General features: G+C 56.4%; 7 protein-coding genes and 1 non-coding gene across 8 annotated transcripts; 4 read left to right on the forward strand and 4 right to left on the reverse strand.

Moving 5' to 3' along the window:
- Positions 1 to 392: 392 nt before the first annotated feature.
- Positions 393 to 1,012, forward strand: BKA78DRAFT_357833 (uncharacterized protein; the record flags this gene model as incomplete). Its single annotated transcript, XM_066892295.1, has 2 exons — positions 393 to 601; positions 655 to 1,012. The coding sequence occupies 2 exons, from the start codon at positions 393 to 395 to the stop codon at positions 1,010 to 1,012; spliced, it is 567 nt and encodes a 188-aa protein (XP_066738205.1).
- Positions 1,013 to 3,776: 2,764 nt separating this feature from the next.
- BKA78DRAFT_t190 lies at positions 3,777 to 3,910 on the reverse strand. The gene has a single exon. It is a non-coding gene; the product is annotated as a tRNA-Phe (tRNA).
- A 2,927-nt stretch (positions 3,911 to 6,837) lies between these two features.
- BKA78DRAFT_300694 (uncharacterized protein) lies at positions 6,838 to 7,407 on the forward strand (the record flags this gene model as incomplete). Its single annotated transcript, XM_066887243.1, has 1 exon — positions 6,838 to 7,407. One exon carries the CDS (start codon positions 6,838 to 6,840, stop codon positions 7,405 to 7,407), a length of 570 nt encoding a protein of 189 aa, XP_066738206.1.
- Positions 7,408 to 12,028: 4,621 nt separating this feature from the next.
- BKA78DRAFT_357836 (hydrophobic surface binding protein A-domain-containing protein) lies at positions 12,029 to 13,021 on the reverse strand (the record flags this gene model as incomplete). The annotated part of the gene is made up of 3 exons (XM_066892296.1): positions 12,029 to 12,436; positions 12,487 to 12,664; positions 12,714 to 13,021. 3 exons carry the CDS (start codon positions 13,019 to 13,021, stop codon positions 12,029 to 12,031), a joined length of 894 nt encoding a protein of 297 aa, XP_066738207.1.
- A 279-nt stretch (positions 13,022 to 13,300) lies between these two features.
- BKA78DRAFT_66476 (uncharacterized protein) lies at positions 13,301 to 14,213 on the reverse strand. Its single transcript, XM_066893550.1, has 2 exons — positions 13,461 to 14,213; positions 13,301 to 13,353 (listed from the first exon to the last, which is right to left on the reverse strand). The coding sequence occupies exon 1, from the start codon at positions 13,975 to 13,977 to the stop codon at positions 13,519 to 13,521; it is 459 nt and encodes a 152-aa protein (XP_066738208.1). The 5' UTR covers positions 13,978 to 14,213; the 3' UTR covers positions 13,301 to 13,353; positions 13,461 to 13,518.
- A 1,746-nt stretch (positions 14,214 to 15,959) lies between these two features.
- Positions 15,960 to 16,728, forward strand: BKA78DRAFT_66479 (uncharacterized protein). Its single transcript, XM_066893551.1, has one exon. It carries the CDS (start codon positions 16,115 to 16,117, stop codon positions 16,583 to 16,585), a length of 471 nt encoding a protein of 156 aa, XP_066738209.1. The 5' UTR covers positions 15,960 to 16,114; the 3' UTR covers positions 16,586 to 16,728.
- Positions 16,729 to 17,752: 1,024 nt separating this feature from the next.
- BKA78DRAFT_290661 (uncharacterized protein) lies at positions 17,753 to 18,261 on the forward strand (the record flags this gene model as incomplete). Its single annotated transcript, XM_066885786.1, has 2 exons — positions 17,753 to 18,030; positions 18,083 to 18,261. A coding segment is annotated over one exon (252 nt), but the record flags the coding sequence as incomplete, so codon positions are not given.
- Positions 18,262 to 18,750: 489 nt separating this feature from the next.
- BKA78DRAFT_259920 (uncharacterized protein) lies at positions 18,751 to 19,738 on the reverse strand (the record flags this gene model as incomplete). The annotated part of the gene is made up of 2 exons (XM_066885410.1): positions 18,751 to 19,625; positions 19,678 to 19,738. 2 exons carry the CDS (start codon positions 19,736 to 19,738, stop codon positions 18,751 to 18,753), a joined length of 936 nt encoding a protein of 311 aa, XP_066738211.1.
- Between the last annotated feature and the right edge of the window lie 386 nt (positions 19,739 to 20,124).

Raw genomic sequence — 20,124 nt, forward strand, 5'->3', positions numbered from 1 at the left:
AGTTGCGAGTCTCGTTCGCGCGCGCCCGCGACACCAAAAGCGCTTCCACTCGCTACCCGCTTCAGCTCTATCAATCCATCGTCAAGCAACGCGCCACTCTTTTGCGCCCGGGACAGCACCTTGCGCGCCCTGGGGACAAACGCGCGCGTGCTTTCGTTCAAAGATTTGCTCTCGACAACTCTACCGTCGGGTGGGGAATCTTCCCTCTCACTCTCTCCCTGTCTCGCGCGCCCTCGAAACAAACTCGCCCTCCTGGAGAGCTCTCACCCAGCTGCCAGGCTGCCACCAGTGACGGCAGTCAAGTCCAGGTACCTGCAAACTCAGCTGGCAATGGACACGGAGGCCACCGTTGTGGTACCTGCGGCGCCACGTTCAGCAGCAATCGAGCCACCATGAGAATACCTTTCACCATCAGCAGAAGAAGTACCGTTGTCCCCATTGCCCCAGGGAATTTACGCGGTTCGACACTCGGGAGGAACATGTCAGGGTCCAACACCTGGGAGGAGGGAGGCGATATCCGGGAGGAAAACGAGGTCGGGGTCGTGGCGATGGCCGTGTCTCTCCCAAATCTCCGCAATCTGCAGGACCTTGTTGTTTCGAGGTAAATCAAGTCCTGCTACCGAGAAGCAAGCCAACGCTGACTGAGACCAACAGTCCAACTGCCAACTACGCCATCCGCGCCCCCCTCTCTGTAAGATCCGCGAGCGCCACCCGAACTCGAGTTCCCTTGCGACGGGCGTCAACAATCCTTTGTCTTCGCGAGAGGCCTACGGTTTCGCCCATCACTCCCATCAATCGCGGATCCATCTTCTTCGCCAACACCACTTACGGTACCAACGCCCATGGTAACAACACCTTTCGCAACGACGCCTACGGCAGCAACACCTGCGGCACAAATGCCAACGCCATCAACACCCCCATCGCGAACGAGCAGCAGAGCCCGATCTCCCACGGCTGCGGTACCCAGCAGAACTGTTGCATTCAAGCGGGATGGCACGGGACCAAGGAGTGACACCAGCGTATCACGAGAACAACATGCAGCCCGGTTTCATTGATCCGGCGCTGTCAGGAATACAGCCTGCAGCCAAAACTGAGCAGAAATGGTCAAGATCCAGCGCAGACTGTCGCCAGTGACTGCAGTCAAGCCCAGGGAGCTGCAAACTCAGCTGGCAATGGACAGGGAAGCCACCATTGTAGTATCTGCGGCGCCACATTTGATGGTCCCCCGGTAAGCCGGAGGAAGGTAAAACGTCACGGAGCGGAGAGAAGGGCCATGGAGTGCTTTCTCAAGGCGGACGGGGAATTACATACAGTTGGATAGGGCTCTGGGGATTCTTTCTTGGAGGGGCTCACACAAAACGCATCACCGACAACAAAAAGAATCGCGACAAAAAGAGAAAGCCCGCGCGACGGTCACTGGCGCGACAACAACCAGCGCGACAATAGGGTCCAGTTCCCCGTCCCTGCCTCTTTGGGCTTTGTGAGCCTTGCGTGACCTTGCCGGGGGTGTTTCAATGGATTTTTGCACCAATCCATCTACGGTCCATATTCATCGGTCCAAAACTCACCATGAGAATGCGGCCCTGCATCAAAGGAAGCAATACCCCTGCCAGTATTGCCACCTCGAAGACCGACCGCGTTACTTGGAGAGACAGCGACGCATAGGCGCGTCTCTTGCCTGCCCCCTCCGCACAAGCGAAAGGACAGTTGATCGCACAAGGTTGGATTCGGATGTCATGGACTGGTTTGGAGGTATGACAGCGGTTGGAAGAAGATTCGTTGGTGGCAGATTCAATGGGAACCTAGAAAGACCCGCAGGCAGCCATCGGACCCAGGGGACTGGGTGCCAGATGGAAACTTGTTCTACTTGTTCCCAAGCTGAAGTCTGATGCGGGAAATGAATGACTGAAGACACACCTGGACATCTGGCTGTACTGCATGAAGCACAGTTGCTTTAACGACACCCTCACCAGTCCTCTTGACGAGTATGATGGCGACGAGAGCCCAACGAAGCATCTTCGCCCGCATACCATCGTACTGGCATTTCATGACTGCATCCCAGATTTCGAGCAGAATTACAAGCCGATGAAACGAATCTCAAGGAGGCACAGATGAAGGCTACGTTTTTCGTCGGCATGGAGAGCTCGCTCTAAACGTCGCCGCTCGCTGAACAAGGAGTCAAAGTATCGTTCCGCAACCGACAAGAACTGTCTCCCTGTCCTCGGCTTCTACGACGGGCAAACTTTTTCTTTTCCGGATATCGATGGCGATTCCTCCTCGTCGCAAGGCACCCTCTTTACCCACAATGCCCTCGAATTTTTTCGGTCGCCTCTCGAAGAGTCCTCGTCAATGGAATCGGCATCGGACGACGCGTCAGAGGGAGATGAACATCCTCAAGGCTCACCTTACCGTACAGATGTCCCTATCGTAACACGCGTCCGCTCTACCAAATCTTAGTGCAGTGGCTCGGGCAGCATCGCCGTCAGAATTGGTGCTGCACGGGCATAAGGCAAGCGAACAACAGGCAAAACAGAAACTCCGAAACGGTGGGGTGGTGAAGGGGGGGTTTTTCTTTTTGGGAGGAATCTTGTGATCTTCTCGCTCAGGTAAAAAGCTCAGGATAGAATCGTCGAACAACATTTCGAACTTATCATGCGCGGACCAAACAGAAGCACTAGCGAAGACCTATCCGAAGAAGTGATGCCCTGAATCAACATAGGAAAGAGGGGAATCACTCGACTGCGTCAGAGAATCAAGAGACGTTGATCTTGAGCAGAAATCGTGACTCGCAGGTGGCACACTTTATGGGCGAGGCGCAACGCGAGAAGTCTCCTGCGTCAACCTCCAGCAGCCCGCGACGACTCGCTGCACCACTGCCCACTTGCTGCCCATCCATCGCAGCTTTGATGCCATCCTCAACCCATCCAGCAAAATATCGCAACCGGACAAAGCCGCCCCGATTCTTACGCTTCTGAACTTGAAAATCGTCAACGAGGTCAAGGCATTGGACGTGGAGAGCACTGCCGCAACCCGCACCCGCCAGTCCTACCTCGTGAAATTTTCGACAAACGCGACTGCCCCGCAGGGTTGACACCATCTGGTTCGTTGGCCGAGTGCGATGGACTCTGCGCAAATAGGACGGCTAGACGTTTCCAGGCCTCGGACTTCTGAATTGTACATGTGAGCTGTGCCCGTCTCTGGTTGTCTACGGCCAGGTCTCTTCAAATTCCACATCGTTGTCCAACTCTCCATGCTGCCTTTACCAGTCCAGGACTGTGAGTAGAGTGCCTCATGGCCAAACCCGCACTGCACACCCACGCTGTCTTACCGTTCTCGATCGCAAATCCCAAAGCCACGGAGTGTGAGGATGGAATTCCAAAAAGACGCTTCACAAGCACCCATCAAAACAAAGAGAACCGATTTGGCGATGTAAGAGAAAGCCGCGGACTGGGAAATCCGAGGCAAACCATCCAACCCCTGTTTCGACTCTTGGGGCGCTGCTCGCTCGCAATAATACCAACACAGAAGCAAAAGATTCGCCTGACCAGATGTCTCCGCCACCAGCTCTTCGCATCTTCGCACGCATCCAACGCAGCCCTCGTCTCGCTTGCCGTAAAACTTCGACTCTTCAGCGACCCGCGCAACCCCTGGTCCACAACAGCCCCCCGACTCGGCCCGACTGCATGGCCTCGCCCTCCGCTGCCCCCACCCCGGAGCAAAAAGTTTTCATGCCCATCAAACTGGCAAAAGCAAACGCCCGAAGGCGCTGATGATGATGCAGCTTCTGTGGATCGAACACAGTACCTCCAGATACCGCACAGTGGCTGATGCTGCAACGAATGATCGAAGCAGATCGTAAGAACTGAAGTGGGACTTCAGTCTGGCGCTCTCCCAAGTGAGCTAAAGCTGCAATTCTTGGAAAGGGATCTGCGGATCGTGGCTATGACCTGGTAGACGCGGCAAGGCTTGCAAACAGGAGGGCTGATGCGGCAGGTTTCGAGATGTTGGAGCTGTTCTGGCTGGCTTGAATGGAAGCTTCGGGCTAATCTGAGTGTCTGGAGGTGTTGGGTTTGAGAGGGGAGAAGAGGGCCGGAATCATTTATGGGTGGACAAAGCAAATGGTTCGCTTGGCTCGTGCATTTGGGTCCTCCAAAACACGTTTTCAGCGCAGTCGCAAGCCACAAAAAGAGGGAATCAACTTCAGTCTAGAAGCATCTTTTGAGCCAAGTGCATCTCTAAAGCGACTGTGGTCTCCATGAAGCAAATGCATGCGAGTGGCGAGGCTGAAGAGGAAGTCAATCATCTGGTGCTCGCGTGTCGTGGTCTCCAACGATTTCCAGAAGCAGAATCTGGGTCGTCGGGCGCACCAGTGACTCGATGGGATGAGGTGAAATGTATCCAGGTCAAAAATGTAGGGCTGGATACCTTTGATCGAGATGTTGCGGGCAGTGCGGGAAAGCGGGGTGCCAAAAGCTGGCCAGCAGACAGACAGTACATCACGGAGGCTCCTGGAGAAGTCGGTCTTTGTTGTATCGCCGTCCACAATGTGTGCAATCAGTCAAAGAGCCGTTCACCCGATTTGGAAAGGCGACTGCGTTTCCTGAGTCTAAGACGAAGTGAACGCTGAGCTCCTATCTCAGTAAGCGACCGAAAGTACTGGACACGGGGAACGTCAATTTTGACGCGCGCGTTGGAATTTGGCAAAAGCAAGCCCGCGAGTGTTAAGAAAGACAGCATGCCTCAGAATTCAGCAAGTCCTCAGGCAGCAATGGCGTCATGTGCCGTTGTCGTCGTGACGACGACTGCTGAACAGCTCGCAGAGCCTTCCGCCAAACCCTCACCATCCAACACTGCGCAACCTCCACCGCAAGACAGTATCGAGCCACGCCCTGCGGGGTGTGGCATTTTCTTCCCTCCTCTTCAAATTCATCTGCCTTGCAGAGCAGAGCACATTGCGAGGAGGTCGCTTTCTTGGAAGAGCGTGTCTCTCCGCGGGGCCCGTCTCTTCAATCACCTCCGCCATCTGCCCTTGCGCGCGTGGCAATCCGAAACGCGTCAACGCGTCGTTTGCCTGGCAGAAGCAAATGGACGTCTGCGCAGTGAGACTGCCCCATCTTTGCTGTATTTCAAACATTGCTGACCGTGCGCATCAGCCAAAGCAGTAGCAGCCTTAATCCGGACTGCGCATCGGGCGCAGAACCCGACCGAACTCTCCACCGTCTGCACCAAAGCACGGGTATCTTGACTTTACTTCAGCGCGATCTTACGAATAGTTCGCGCCCTCCAGACTTTGACTGGCAGAATATCCTCGTCGACTCCTGCGCCAACCACTGGATGTGGAAACCCGCGACTTCTCTTTGCTGGCATCATTGCGCAGAGGTTTCCCGCCCTTATGCCTGATGACTCCCGGTCACATCCAGGAGTACGCTAACCGTATTGGACGTACCGCTCGCATTGGCCACAAGTGTGGTGCCGCGGGCTTCTTGCCGAGTACAAATCTGCTGGATCCGTCGGCAATCTTGAATGTCGTATCCACTCCTGCGACATGCCTTCCTCGGCCCACGATCGCATCCAGGAGTATGTTCACCACACTGGACGCACCGCTTGCATCGGCCACATTTGGAGGCGCGATCCCTTCTGCTGCCGTCGATGTTCAAAACCACCACCATCCAGTGTCGCCTTTCCCAATCCGAGCACCAAAAGCATCGATCGAGAAATTTGAACGCCGCAAGTGCCAGCTGAGTACGTTCAAGTCTTGTCGGACCCCCCAAAGCTGATTATTGACAAGTCTAGCAGAGGGTCACTTCTCCAAGGACTCCCCCAGACCCATTTCGCTGCCCCGACACATAATGGCGGCGAGGAGGGCCTTCCGCCACCGCCTCAAACGGCATGGGCGCAACACAGACGACTGCCCAGGGCCTCACTACCGCCGCTTTCCAGACACACCAAAGGCATACTATGATCTCAAGGACATGGTTGTTGGCATTTCCGCATGCAATTTCTGCAGATGGAAGCAGTCTTCGGGCTTTAAGAAGGCGATCAAAGAACGTGGCACGATATCCACGCCGCTCAGTCGATAGTGTCTTGCCCTTCTGGACTGTCTCCCGCCGATGGAACCCCCGACTTTTCGTTGAGCAGGGCCGCAGCCAGCATGAGCACACTGGCTCTTTAGCCGAAAAGTCTAGTCCAGTCCCTGGTCTCTGTCCAGGCTCGACGGCAACCGTGAGCCCGTCAACATGTTGAACGTCAACTCGAAGGGACAAACACATCGTGCAGACTGCAACAGACCCTCCCTGCTGCTGCAGCCTCCAAAGACGGCGGCGGGGAGGGTTACAAGTCCACGGACTGTCCGCCTCGCTGCCTGCCCTTTCATTAGGGCAGCGGGGCGGACCACATGCTCCACAACGCTGTGGTACCAACAAAGTAAGTCAAAGCCAAGTGCCTATTTCGCAAATGTGTTCTAATCGGCCATGGCAGGGGATCACTTCTTCAAAAATCACTCAGGGCCCTTCTCGTCGCCCCGACCTCCCACACCGGCGGCGAGGAGGGCCACTGCTTTGGAACTGCACTGTGAGATGCCTTGGAATGGTGGCACGGGCAAGCCGCCTGCAGGATAAGTTTGCTGCCGCCCTTTCTTCTCAACGATTGCTAACTTGCTCATAGAAAACCACCTTCTAGCCACTGCTTCGGCTCTCCTCGTGGCCCCAGCCTTTTACAATGGCTGCGAGGAGGCTTGAGCGCATTCGGCATAGGCGGCACCAGTAGCGTGCTGTCTTTCGGCGGGGCCTCTGTGCTATTTGCACTATCTGATTCCCTGTCGCCTTCAGAAGTCGCTCGATGACACGCCTCTACCTTGGCCCTACGCTTATTCTCAGTGGTTCACTCCTCGAAGATTTGTCCCAAGGTGCCTCTATCTGCCCCAACCTACAGAATGGGGGTGGAGAGAGGGCCAACTTTCCAAGGACTGCCCTCCCGCTCCCTCGGCCTCCCCAAGAGGGGCGAGGAGGGCCAATTTCCAGAGGACTGCCCCATGGCGCCTCTATCTACCCCAGCATATCCAACGGGGGTGGAGAGAGGCCAACCTACCGAGGACTACCCCTAGCGGCGCATCTGGATATCCGCCTGGCTGCCCATCCACCTCTCTGTGACGCACCACACCCACACCACGACTCTCAACACCACAACACCGAACCGCAACGCAAGATCGCGTCCGCCAACACCACGCACAAAGCAGATCCGAATAATCAGTCGCTAGTCATTGGGAGCCATCGCTTTCGCAAGCTCATTGTCTTTGTCAACAGCAAGCGCAAGGCGGAGGTGGTTGATGACTTTCTCTTCAACAAGATTCTCCCTTGCACTTCGATCCACTCTGACCGCACGCAGCGTGAGGGTGAGGACGCCATGTAAGTCAATCAACACTCCTCTGCATTCAGCTAATCACCATGTAGTCGCTCGTTCAGCATCGGCGCTTCGCAAATTCTTGTTCGATCACGATTAGCCCACTGGCGCCGCCAGCTTCCCAAGCTCTCATTCGGTGTTTTCGATCGTCAAAAATGGTCATTTCACAGATTGCGAGAGATACAGCGCCATCAAGTGGGAAGGCTTTTGTTCCAAAATATGATTCGGTCAAAACGCCCCCATTGCATTGGGGCCCACCTTTTCGCGAACCAACGTCAATTCCTTGCACAACAGCTGTCAAGAATTTGTCAGCAATAGGTCAGAGAGTGGCGACGCGTTTCTCTGCAGTGGCTGCGAGAGTTGGCCCCCGTCTAAGCAGCACCTGATTACCAGGTGGCAGATGGATGAGCCATTCCGATGTCCAGAAAGTCTCGGCGGAGTAGAACCATGGTAGCGACAAGCGTCAACATCTCAAAGAAGACGGCTTATCAGTGAGTCAGGGATGCAAGAAAACGACTTCTGACCAAATCAACCGGGGACTAAGAATGGTGGCGAAACAAATTGAGCCAAAGGGTGAGCTCATTGTCCTTTGTGTCTGGCGATTACATTGTTTTGCTAACCGAATCGTCAGATTGGTCCAAGGTCAAATGTTGCTTTTGGGCTGTGACAGCCCTATTTTGATCCTCTATTCTGCCGCAACTGCGGCAAAGAGGGCCAAATGAGCAAGGAGTGCGAGAAGGAGAAAGTTCCTCGCCGCAGGCACTGCGAGGATTAACGCCATTGCCTCCAAGGGCATCAGTACGGCGGCAAAGAACCGCGGCAGCGCGTCGAGAATGTTTTGGGCCTGGCCGCCGACGCCGACATCCTGCATCTCGAGGACATTGTCGAGGCGAAATCGTGCGTCTCGACGTCGCTTTCCAAGCCGGATCCGCAGGGCAACAAGTGCCCAGTTCCCGGCAACTACGGTGAAGAAGGCCACATGAGCAGGGAATGCGAGAGGGAGGAATTTGCCCACTGCTGGGACTGCGAGGAGTACGGCCGTGCTGCGGGCAGTTGTTCCAAGCCAAAGGGCAAGTTGCAAACCTCTTTATGGGTCAAGACATTATGCTAATCGTGCCTAGACTAGAGATCCTGGCGTCCCTTCCAATTCGAGCCGGATTTGTGAATGCTTCTCGTTCACTTCACAACACGGAATTCATCGGCTGGTGCAAGGTCAAGTGCCACACTTGATGGGCCACACGGTCAAGAAGTGCACAAAGTCTGCTGCCGAGGAAGGCTTTGGCTTTGGCGATGGCGGTGGCTTCGACGACAGTGGCTTTGACAAGCAGCGGTGCGTGAGCCCATTGCAGACCAGCGGCCGAGAGCTTTTCCAAAAGTAGTTGCGAAAACCACCATCACTTCCCTCTTCCCCCATACCACCACATCTGGCTGGGGTAAGGTTAATCCGGGCTGCCTTGGGATCAAAATATCTTCATCTGTAATAGGCTAGTACGAGAGAGAGATAGAGAGTTTCACCCCTGGAACTGCAAGGAGTACAGGCACGCTGCTCGCGATTGCCCGAAGCCGAAGGGTGAGTCTTGAGCTTTTGTTCGCTGCAGAAGCTTTCATTGTGCAGAATGGTCTTCTGGCTGGATATCCTCGAGCGCCAAACGTCGAATCGGGTTCAAACATGACCTTTCAGGCTTCAAAGCTGCCAGGGTCAAAACACTTCCCTCCACCATCAACAGTTCCTCTATTTTTCTCTCCACTCTTTCGTTCCGACATTCAGTGATCAGGTCCTTGACCTGAAAGTCATTTTGCACCACACGCGCAGGCCATCGAGTCGACAACGCCGGTTTCGACAACGCCGGCTTCGACAAGTGCGAGTTTCCCGATATTCGGTGATCAAGCTCTTGGCCTGAACATCATTTCGCACCACACACGCAGGCCCTCGAACGATTAAGTCTAGAAAGAGGTGGAGGATTCCATTTGCGCTCTGCCGGCCGTCTTGCCTTTTTGCTTCTCATAGACTGCTTTGCCTTAGCCTTCTTCAAATGAGTGCCTACTGCGCCTACTGAATCAATCAAGTCTCATTCCCACTCCCTGCTTTGTGAAGTCTCCATTTTTGCGGGATAGCCAATCGCGCTCACTTTCCGACCGTGATGGCCGCTGTGAAAGCGGCGCTCCGCGAAGACGGCCAAAAGTTCGTATGTCGTTTGTATTCTGAACACAGGCTCACAACGGTTGTTTTTCGTAGATTAGAGCCCATACAGCAATTGTTCTTCATCTTGATTCCACCTTTGCACATGGACTTGCCAGCCGTTTTGAGCTCGAACAGACAAGTCTTCTATCTTTCTACGTACACCCCCCATGGCGTGATTGAATGCTCCGCGTGATACGGATGCGCTTTTTGCGCGCCAGCAGTACAGTACCATCGCCCTCAACAGCCGCTTAGCCATGTATCTGTCCATATGGCACGCCTGCAGCGTCTCTGCTACAAACATCAACCAACACACCATACGCACCGTTTCCCATACCACTCACCAATCAAACACACCAACTTCAATCCACCATGACCTCCCCCCCAAACAACACGCCCACGGCCAACAAGCACGTCAGGGACCCAAGAGCCCCCACCCTGCGCTCAATCGCCCTCAACAGCCCGCAGACCTACATCCACTTTGTCTACCGCGCGCGCCATGGCGGCCGCGCTCCGCCTGTGAAGCCTGCCCAAGGCGAGAAAAGGTCCAAAGACGGCCGGGAGGAGAAGAAGTGACCGGTGCGTGCTTCTGCTGCGGCGAGATTTGGGATCAGGATGTTGCTGACTCGAATAGCCACCCCAACGAGCTGGACGAGCATGTCAAGACGACCTCTGCGCTTGAGGACTCGTCATGATCATGCGCCTGCCCTGAGCAGAAACAGGTGACTGGAGAGTGCTACCACTGCGGCGAGATTGCGTAGGTTGGCGCGGCTGGAGTTTGATGAATATGGCTGACTTGAAGACAGCCACAGCAAGCATGTTTGCGCGCGCCTGGGGAGGTATCGGGCGTCGCGTGCACCGCGCACAAGGAGTCATCAGAGGCGCACGTGGTGCTGCCTTGTCGATTACTGGGCTGCCGTGCAAGAAAGTGGAGAGAGACTGAAAAGGAAATGGAAAGATGAGATGAGCAATGAGACAGTTGACAGCTAGGGCCAGATACTCTGAGGAAAGCCATGAAATACAGCAGATGTCCCCGTCCAACACTCAGGCGGAGACTGCAGTAAAACGGACGCAGACGAAAGGAAACGAGCGCTGTACAACAACTTCTCTGCAGTAGCACCACCTCGTAGTCTCAAGCCCACTTGTGCTCATATCGCGACGCCGTTTTGTATCTCATCAAGCTCCACTCACCACGCAAGACCGACCGACCAACCTACCGTGTCTCTCGCTCGACCAACCAACCAATCTTGAAATCATCCGCGCCTCCAAAAGCAGTCACAACAACAACCTCCCCCATCACCAAACCAGCCCGGCAGCCCAGCCCAGCTCAGCTCATCCTCGCCCACTCGCCGCGCCAAGCTCAAATCCGGCCTCGTCATTCCTCGCCCAGGTCGAGCGGGGGCCTCACGCGTCGCGGCTGACCGATATGACGACGCAGAAACGGCTCCAGACCACGCGCATGTATACGGTGTGCGTAGACACCCAGACGCCATGAACCTTTCACGAGAGGAAGAGAAAAGGGGCATTAGCAGTAGCAGTAGCAGTAGCAAGCAAGCACCCGCACCACCCCCATTACCTCCCCTCCCCTTCCTCCCGTCCGTCCATCCCGTCACGTTACCTGCGATGCGTCACGTTACGCCTTGACCCACGCGACAGGACCAACCGCCTGCCTGCGTTCCAGTCGAAGAGAACTATGGTCCCTCGCCCAGTTGGGCTGGGCTGGGCTGGGCTGGGCTGGCAGGGATATCCCATCCAACTTCCCCTGCCGCGTTGCGGGGAAGGGAACGTGTGTATCGTGACGACCGCTGTGCAGTATGGAGGAAGGGGGGTGGAGGTGGAGGTGGAGGTCACTTGGTGTTCACGCAGACAAAAGTACGTACAGTACAGTACAGTGCGTCATCGGTGCGGAGGTAGGTGGTGGAATGTTCCCCGCGCGCAGGTGGTTGGGCAGATCCGGCGTGTGGATCGACGAACGGCTTGTTGGCGATTGGCGTCGAGTTTGCTCAAGGTGTGGAGAGGGTGTGGAGAGCGGGGTCGGGTCGGAACACTCGACGCTGCTGGAGAAGGTTTGGCGGGCGGGTGTGGCAGGGATGAGGGAGGGAGGTGCGGTATGACGTTGATGCGTGAAGCGTAATGAGATTCCCCTGCGCGGGCGTGTAGAGGATGTGGTAGAGTCACAGATGTTGAGGACAATGCTTACTGGTGGGAGAGAAGAATCGTGGCAGACAATTAGATACAGCTACATTACACCGTCGCCATATTTTTGGTGTCGCCTGTGGTGCTCTCCCTGCTCTCCTCTGCTCTGGGTATAAACAATAGAGCCACTAGCCGTGGTAGTAGAAATAGGTAGATGGTGGTGATGATGATGCAAAAGGACAGACGAGAAAGAGGCAGTTATGTACTTCGTCTCAACATCGCCATCTCGTACGTACGTGCGCAGTCAATGCAGCATTAGTTGTCGTACCCGCCGCGCATGAAGCTGCGGTACCGCTCCATCATCCGTCCCATGCCGCCACCCATCATGTCGCCGCCGCCGCCGCTGCCGCTTCCCTCGCCCTGTACGCTTGCGCTGGCTCCTCCTTCACCGACGCTTGCGCTCGCTTCACCACCACCACCTCCTCCTCCGCCGCCGCCGTACTTCTTCATCATCTCGCGCATCTCATCGCCCTGGCCGCTCATGGCCATCTGGGGCCCGATGATGCGGAGGAAGGCGCCGAGAATGTCGACAAGCTTCTCGGGAAGCTGGATCAGTCCGAATTCGCCCTGGTAGACTTCAATCGTCGAGGAGAAACGATCTTGAATGCCTTGATTCACGGGGGCGGCTTGGGGTGCAAGGGCGGCGTCGAGGGAAGCGGTGAACTGCGAAAATGTGAGCAATCGGCGGACAGGGAGAGGGGGGAATGGCTTACGGCAGATCCCAACTGACGCGTCCTCTCCTTTTGCGTGGTCAATTCGCCGCGCAGCAGCGTCACGACGTCCAGGAGGCCAAAGCCTGCCTTCTCGGCCTCGGGCTTCTTGCTCTTGATGTTGTCGAGCAGGCTGAAAATGTCGGGTTGCAGGCCGAGGATCTTGGTGCCAACAGTGGTACTAGTCCAGTCAGTAAACTACACAAATCAGGAGGGACGAAAACACGTACGAAGCAGCCACATCCAACTTGCCCGTCTTGTTCGTGACGGCCGACGAGTTGTCAATCGCGTCGCCCAGCTGATCCGACTTGCTCTTGATCTCCAGCAGTTCAAAGACGCCCTTGATGCTGCCGCCCTCGAACTTGGACACGGTCTCGTTGAGCGACTTGATGCGGTCGACAATGGTGTCGAGCGACTGCGAGATGGCGTCGGGGCCCACGGGTACGGGCTCGCCCTCGTCTTCCTTGAAGGAGGGCACGGCGGCACCCATGGCCATGCTGCCCAGCAGCGTAAAGGGGAGGATGACGGAGAAGCGCATGTTGGCGGATGTCGTTTCACCGGGGGATGTCGAATTCAGAGGGCCTGCTTCTGGTGGAGGTAGAGAAGAAAGACGAAGGGGGCGCCACTCATATATCAAATGAACAGAAGCGGGCACTGGAAAACAACGATGCAGGGGACAGGCGTACGGAGAGTTGCGTGTAGGCATGGGTGAAGGTAGGGCCCCTCGGTCCACGCACGCCCATCATCTCCTCTCGTCGCTACTCAATAATTCTAACAATCCCCAATGCCAGCACATGATGCCGACGGGAGAGAGCGTTGGCGCTGCCGGAATCTGGAGAAGTTTGCGGGTCCTCCGCAGGGCGGGCGTTCCTGATCCGGCATGGCATGGTTAGCCAGGGACGGATGTTTTGGATGTATGAGTGCGGAGAAAGTACCCCCCAGCATCGTTGCCGAGGCCGTTGTTGGGCTCGACTTGCCTGTCGAAACATGTGGTTCCAAGGGTTCTTTTCGTTGCTGCCTAGAGCTAGGAGATAGTTACGCGTGTCCAACGGTGCAGGGCAAGACTTGTCGAGCTAAAGGGTCATCAGGAACAGGTCGAGGGTGTCGCAAAGGCCAAAAGGGTGGTGTTGAGTCCAAATTGTCGTCAGGCATGTGGTTTGGTCGGGAGATGAGACGGGCCGGGTTCCCCCTCTTAACCACATCTGCCCTTCTCCTCTCCTCTCCACCACTCTTCAACATCTCCATCTCTCCATCTCTTGGCTCATCTGGCTCCCGTCCATCACTGTTTCCTGCTCGTTCCTGACGCACGATTCGTGGCGTTCGGATCTCCGTCGCGCCCGACATGAACCGAGACAAACGCTCGTCGGCTGCCAGCAAACCAAAACTCTCCCGGGCCGTTGCAAATGTTTTCTTCGCTAGCGCCGTCTGCCGTTTCTTCCTCGTCGTCGTTGAGAATTTTTTCATGTTTTCGATTTTGTGGAAGCCCAACCTCATCTCCAGCAAAGCCTGTTTACCGTCGCATTCGGCGCCCACGCTCGTATCGCTCCGGGGACTCGATCGTCATCGTCGACAGCTCAGGCGTTGACTCCAGCGTGATGCGGCGGCAGCGGGGGTGGCGTCTGTTGTTTGCATCGCATCATGTGCAACAAACGGCCTGATGCGATGAGGACGCTTGCACATGTCACTGCTCGCGACCGCCGTCGACGTGCAGACGAGACTTTCGATCACCAGCACGCGGGCAGGCGAGCGTTCGACCTGCATCATCTCAGTCATCAGCCTCGACGCGCAACGCTCTCGACGCGGGGGATTGCGACCAATGGGTTCCCTGCCTACCCCGTGAAAAGTTCCCCGCGACAGGGATGCCCGTCGTCCAGCATGCAATCCCCCCGGCTTGGCTCACGAGCGCACGTCTTCCCGTTTGGGATTTCAGGAACCGCATCAGGAATGTCGGCGTGGTCTCTGCTTGACCTGAACGCTCGGAACGCGCCTCAACTCCAAACATCCATCTCACAGCATGGCATTCTGCGGTCGTTGTTTGCAAATCTCATTTCCCCGGCTTGGCTCGTGAGTCGAATTTCCTGTCTCGGTCGCCGTCAATTTTAAGCTGTGCTCGCCTGACCATCTTCCTGCGACTGATCTTGGACGTGGAGCGAAATGCGATTGGTTTGTTGCTGCAGAGGTGCTGTACAAATGTCCTTTTCCGTATTACGCCGCATCTCATTCGCCCTTTTCGTGTTCCCGCGTCCTGGTTTGTGGTCATCCTCTTCCTGGACTGCGACTCAATTTCTTGTGCGGACAAGTCAGTCGGTGGAAAGTCATTGGCCAATGTCGGTGTGAATGTTGGCGGCGCAATAAAGACGGCGCCATTACCTTCTACCAATTTTTGATTGCGACCGCCTTGCTCGTCTTTGTCTGCACCTATCGTCCGACCACTCGAAGTCAGCACAACCATATCAAGCAAAGAGAACGGACCGCACGCGTGCTGGGTCCAGAAATGGTCAGTAGTTGTTGAGCAACGATGATGTCGTCATGACTCCAAAATACGCGTCCAACTTGCGTTGCCTCCTACATGCAGTCATGACGAAAATCGGAAGAAGATGGGAGAGTGAGAGAGAACAGGAAAGATAGAGCCAGAGATGAGAGTCGACACGACGTAGGATAGGGGACGAAACAAAGCATTCTCGCCCTCAGCAGCGCTTGGCCTCGCCTGAGACCATGGTCATCAGGTCACAGCCGGGCGGCTCTTCATACGCGAGACAAGGACGCGGCAGTTGGTATTCCAACTGCCTCAAAACATCAATGGAAAGACAGGCCGTCAAGATACTAACGCACCGCTCCCATGTGGTCTAGTTGCATAATAATGGCCAAGAGATGGCCACTACCTTCGCAGTCATCCTTGTTACATTCCACGTAGCCACCAAAACCGCCGCCGGCACAGCCCCCGTGATGTTTGTCGTCCTCTGGCGCGTTTGAGAGCCTGGAGCTGCCGTCATGATGTTTGCGCGGAGCGTAGATAAGGTGTAACCCTGAGAAATGGCGTCGTTGGTTGTTCGGGCATTCCTGAATGGCGTCGTTGGTTGTTCGGGCACTCCTGAATGGCGTCGATTATCTTGTGGAGTGAATTCGCGACCTGCTGAACCACTAACCTAGTCTATAACCGCAGACTTGGATGTGCATCACCCAGTTCTCTCTCAGGACGGACACTGCTCCTTGTACCCAAGGACCGTGGGAAAGCGCTGCGACTGCCATGGTCAAAGTCTCACCACGCTCTTCAAAGGCGGCGCGATTCGCTAAGGCGGCCGAAAAACCTCTCAGACAAACGGCGGACAAGTTTCGTTGTCCCCATGTCATTCGGCACTAGAAATCGGCCTTGGGAGAATTCGGACGGTTCGCGAGTGCGAGGCCAGCCATGTGCCATCCGCCGCAGGTGGCATTCCTAGGGAACGTAGATAGGACTGCTGTCAAGCAGTCGCTTGACCACCTGTCGCACAGCACGACGTTTAAACGCCCTTTGCTCAAGCCGTTTCCTCTCAATAATGCGGGAATGTTTGTTCGCGACGTGGAAAGTTCTTTTTGAGTGAGCGGACGCGCGCTGCCCCAGCTGCATTGCATTCGGTCTCTGCTCTTGCAAATGGGGCGTGCGGACCGGATTCCAGCACTCTTCGCGGACGGTTCGGCATGGGTTGGAAAGCTAGCAGCTCGTCACGCATCCTTGTGGCTCTGTCGCCAAAAGGGGGCAGAGTGCTTTGGTGGACATTGCCTCGTAGCCGGCTCGCCTGCGATGCCATTTTCCTATGTTTACTTCAGCCGGAGCAATCCAACCTTGGTCATGAAAGCGGCTCTAGGGGATGACCGTCGTCATCTTTGCTGTCTCTGTGGTCGCCGTACCGCTCCAAGCTCTTTTCGCCTTCGCCGTCTCGTTTGCTGCTCTTCTTTTGCTCCTCTCGCCCGCGGGGCCACTCCTTGTCTGTCTGCCTGCCCTAGGTGCTCCCGAGGGCGTCGATTTTCTTCCGGCTCTTGTTGCGGCAACCACAGGAGGCTGCCAACGAACGCTGCTCTTCTTCAAAGTCGTTGGTCTGACAGGCATCAAACTGATTGGTAGGAGCCGAGTGTAGCAGGAGAAGAAAGAGGTCATGGTACCTGTTCTCGCAACAGCGCATGTGGAGGAGTGGAGTGGATCCAGCATCACCGGAAAAGGGAGCGCATCAATGCGCTGAAGTGAAGGCATCCAGACGAACATGGGAGTAATCGGGTTGTTCGTGTCGACGTCGAAGGAAGCCGGGCAGCGACGAGACGACAACTTACGCGTCGGTGCGAGCGTCTCGGCCCGAGATGACCGCTCGGCAAGCCGACGGGTGGGACTCGGGTGCTGTGCCAAAGCTGAACAAAACTGACCGGCCCGGGCTGTCATCCAACGTGATGAATCTACAGACGTTGTGATATGATTTGACCATGATCATGTCAGTCCAATTTTAGTGCAAGCATTTCCATTGTTCTCTGATTCAGTCCTGCAAGTCCCTACCTGAACTGCAGCATATATCTAAACACCACATGCTAATTCAAAGCGCAGACGCCACTCCCTCGACTTCGAACGTGATGACAACAAAGCATCGCTGCGGCGGACGACCAGCGGCCTTCTGAACTTGTTTGCCTTGGACTTTTCTTGGTGCCAAAACTCGGCAACCGACCACGACCACCACTTTGATCAGCCGACCAATCAAACACGCGCATTTCCCGCGCTCTTGCCCGTTGGTCTGCACCATCATATCAGTCTATTCGTATTGTTGAATAGAGAGAGCCCGGGGACAGGAGAGACGCAGCGACCGGCATAGGCATTGATATATAGGTAGGCGGGATTATTTTGCTGTCTGCCTGCTCTTTATTACCTAGGTATTCCTGCTCTCCCGAAGTGCCTCTCTTTTCATTTCGCCTTTTATTTCTTTCCATCTTCTCATCCAAACAAGTCAGTCAGTCAGTCAGTCCGGTGTCGCAAAGCATCTACCTCGTCGCCGCGGTCGAAGCCCGACGGACTGGACGGGACCTAGTCAACGATACAACATACGTCATCCTGTGGCGCAAGCTCGCTATGCCCTGCCACAGCTGCCACAACAGCGCCACAGCACGGACAGCCCTCGAGTCGCACGGCCGCGAGCGTGACCATTGACCAGCGGGATGACGTCCTTAACGCGCAAAGATCGGATGCGAATGGAAGGCAGGCAGGGCGCAGCGAAGGAAGGCCGTGGCGCGCTGGCGTTCGTTGCTTGATGCCTTTAAAGCTGGCTGGGCGCCCGCTGCGCGTCCATCCCTTGCTCTACGAACCGAACCGCCAAAACACCAGTTTTGTTTCGTCGCGATAAACATCTTGCTGCAAGTTATCCAACGACCGACGACACGAAGAACAAAGAAAGCGAGGAACACGCACCACAGCGCGACTTCTACCTACGCACCTGTCCACCTATTAGCCATCGGCCAACCAACCACCTCGCCGCGCCTCATCCACATCGAACCAAACCAAACATGACCAGCAACAAACCGCCCTCCTCCACCGTGCGTCTCCTTCCCCATCCCTCCCCCTCTCCACCCTTCTAACCCTTAATAGTCCGACATCTGCCTCTACTTCCTCGCGCTCTTCCTGCCGCCGCTGGCCGTCTTCTTCAAGCGCGGGTGCGGCGCCGACTTCTTGATTAATATCGCCCTTACGATACTGGGATGGCTGCCGGGAGTGATTCATGCGTGGTGGTTGATAAGCAGGTTTGAGAGGCCGGCGTGAGAAAAGAGAGGGGGGGGGGGGGGGGGGGGGGGAAATGTGATACTGATACCCAGGAGAGGAGAATTGGCTTGATGGGGTGGTTAATACTTTTTTTTTCCTGTCTTTTCTACAATCAAAGTGCCTGTCTGCCTACATGTATAGGTACAGAACTTCGCCGCCAGCCAATACACCAACCCAACCCAACCCAACCCAACCGACCAGCCGCCGCGCGCCTGCGAAACTAATCCCCGTCCGTCCGGCTCGAATTCGAATTCGAATCGCCTTCTTTTTGGGTTCCCCCTTTCTCGCTCAGTCTATACATACAGGTGTCCATGGGCAGGCCCGCCCGCCTGCTCGTCGTTTTATAGTGTGGTATGAGGGTAGTGTTGAGGGTGTGGATTACAGACGGGCGCCTGGCCCGTCTCGCGTTTGCGCGTCTGGTTGTTTGGTTTGCCCCTTTGACGTCTGCTTCGCTAGACTTCGCTCCGCTGCGCTTCGCTTTGCTCCGCTCCGCTCTCCTACCACTGCATCATCTTCTCGTCCTTAAAGTAGCGGCCCTGCGCGGCATCGGGGCCGCCCAGCTCGCGCGCATCAGCCAGGGCCAGCCAGACGGGCGTCCGCGCGCCCTCATCGGGCGTCTTGGTGCCATTGTGCTTTGTCATGTCGGTATCGACGTAGCCGGGGCAGCAGCTGACGACCAGAGGCGGATGCTGCTGTTCGCGTTGGAGAGCCAGGCCCAGGGCGCGCGTCGCGCCAATGACGCCTGCCTTGCTGACGGCGTACGCCGAGTTGGGGAAGCCCATGGCGCCGTGCGTGTTTGCCCGCACGCCCTCCTCGAACGCGTGCATAATCACCGTCGTGTCGGCGACGGCGCCGGCCACGCTGCTGGCCTCGTGCGCGCCGCTCTCGGCTGCTTGTCTGAAGCGCCGCCGCAGCGGCTCTGGGTAGCGGTCGAGCGCGCCGCTCATGCTGGCGACGTTGACGATGCGCGACGACGGCGTGGGCTTGAGCTGCTGCAGCAGCGCCAGCGTCACGTCCAGCGTGCCCTTGTAGTTGACGTCCAGCGTGCCGCGCACCACGGCCTCGTCGAAGCCGTCGAGCGCCACACCGGCGTTGTTGACCAGAATATCGAGCCCCCGCTCGCCGTGCCGGCTGCGCAGCGTCGCCGCGAAGCGCTGGATGCTGGACCGGTCCGCAATGTCGAGCGGGTGGTAGGTAATGTCGACTGGCCCGCCGCCCGAGGCCGACAGGACGTTGGACCGGATGAGCAGCGGGTCGGTCAGCAGCGACGAGAGGGCCGCCTCGCCGCGCGTCTTGTCGCGGGCCGTAACGTAGATGAGGACGGGGCCGGTGTTGAGGGGCGACGAGGGATAGGTGAGGGCGAGGTTGCGGACTGGGAGTGCATGTTAGTGACTGAAATGCGAGTGAGACGGGAGCAGGCGCACCAATGGCCAGGCCGATGCCCTTGTTTGCGCCCGTAACGGCGGCCACGCGCGCGTACGGCATGGTTGGCGTCAATGGTACCTGGTGGTTGTTGGGGAGGTGGTGTTGTTGTTGTTTGGTCGACGACGGCCGGAGCTGCCGGAACTTGGTGACGTCACCCTTGTCGTCTCGTATGCCCTCGTATTCACCTCGGCACGTGATGCCGCGCTGCTCCGACAGACACCCTTTCTCCACGACGACTGCAACTGTTCGGCACTTGCCATGTGGCTGCTATAAGTCCTGCTACCACCACCAATCTGGTCCCGCCAGTCGCATGCCAGTTTCACTGCTGCTTCAGTCGGGCTCGGTCCAAGGATTCGCCGTCTCCATGAAAAAGGACGCATGATGCCTCCTCCTTACCATCTCGCTGGTCAAAAGTATCCTTCTAGACCACATCACTCCGCAAGTCA

The sequence above is a fragment of the Phyllosticta capitalensis genome (assembly GCF_038381095.1).
Source record: "Phyllosticta capitalensis strain CBS 128856 chromosome Unknown BKA78scaffold_14, whole genome shotgun sequence".
NCBI classification, from domain to species: Eukaryota; Fungi; Ascomycota; class Dothideomycetes; order Botryosphaeriales; family Phyllostictaceae; genus Phyllosticta; species Phyllosticta capitalensis.

Coding starts and splice junctions, on each gene's coding strand:
- BKA78DRAFT_66476 (XM_066893550.1), bottom strand. CDS start 13,977: ATGAGGTTGGGCTTCCACAAAATCGAAAACATGAAAAAATTCTCAACG.
- BKA78DRAFT_66479 (XM_066893551.1), top strand. CDS start 16,115: ATGGGGCGTGCGGACCGGATTCCAGCACTCTTCGCGGACGGTTCGGCA.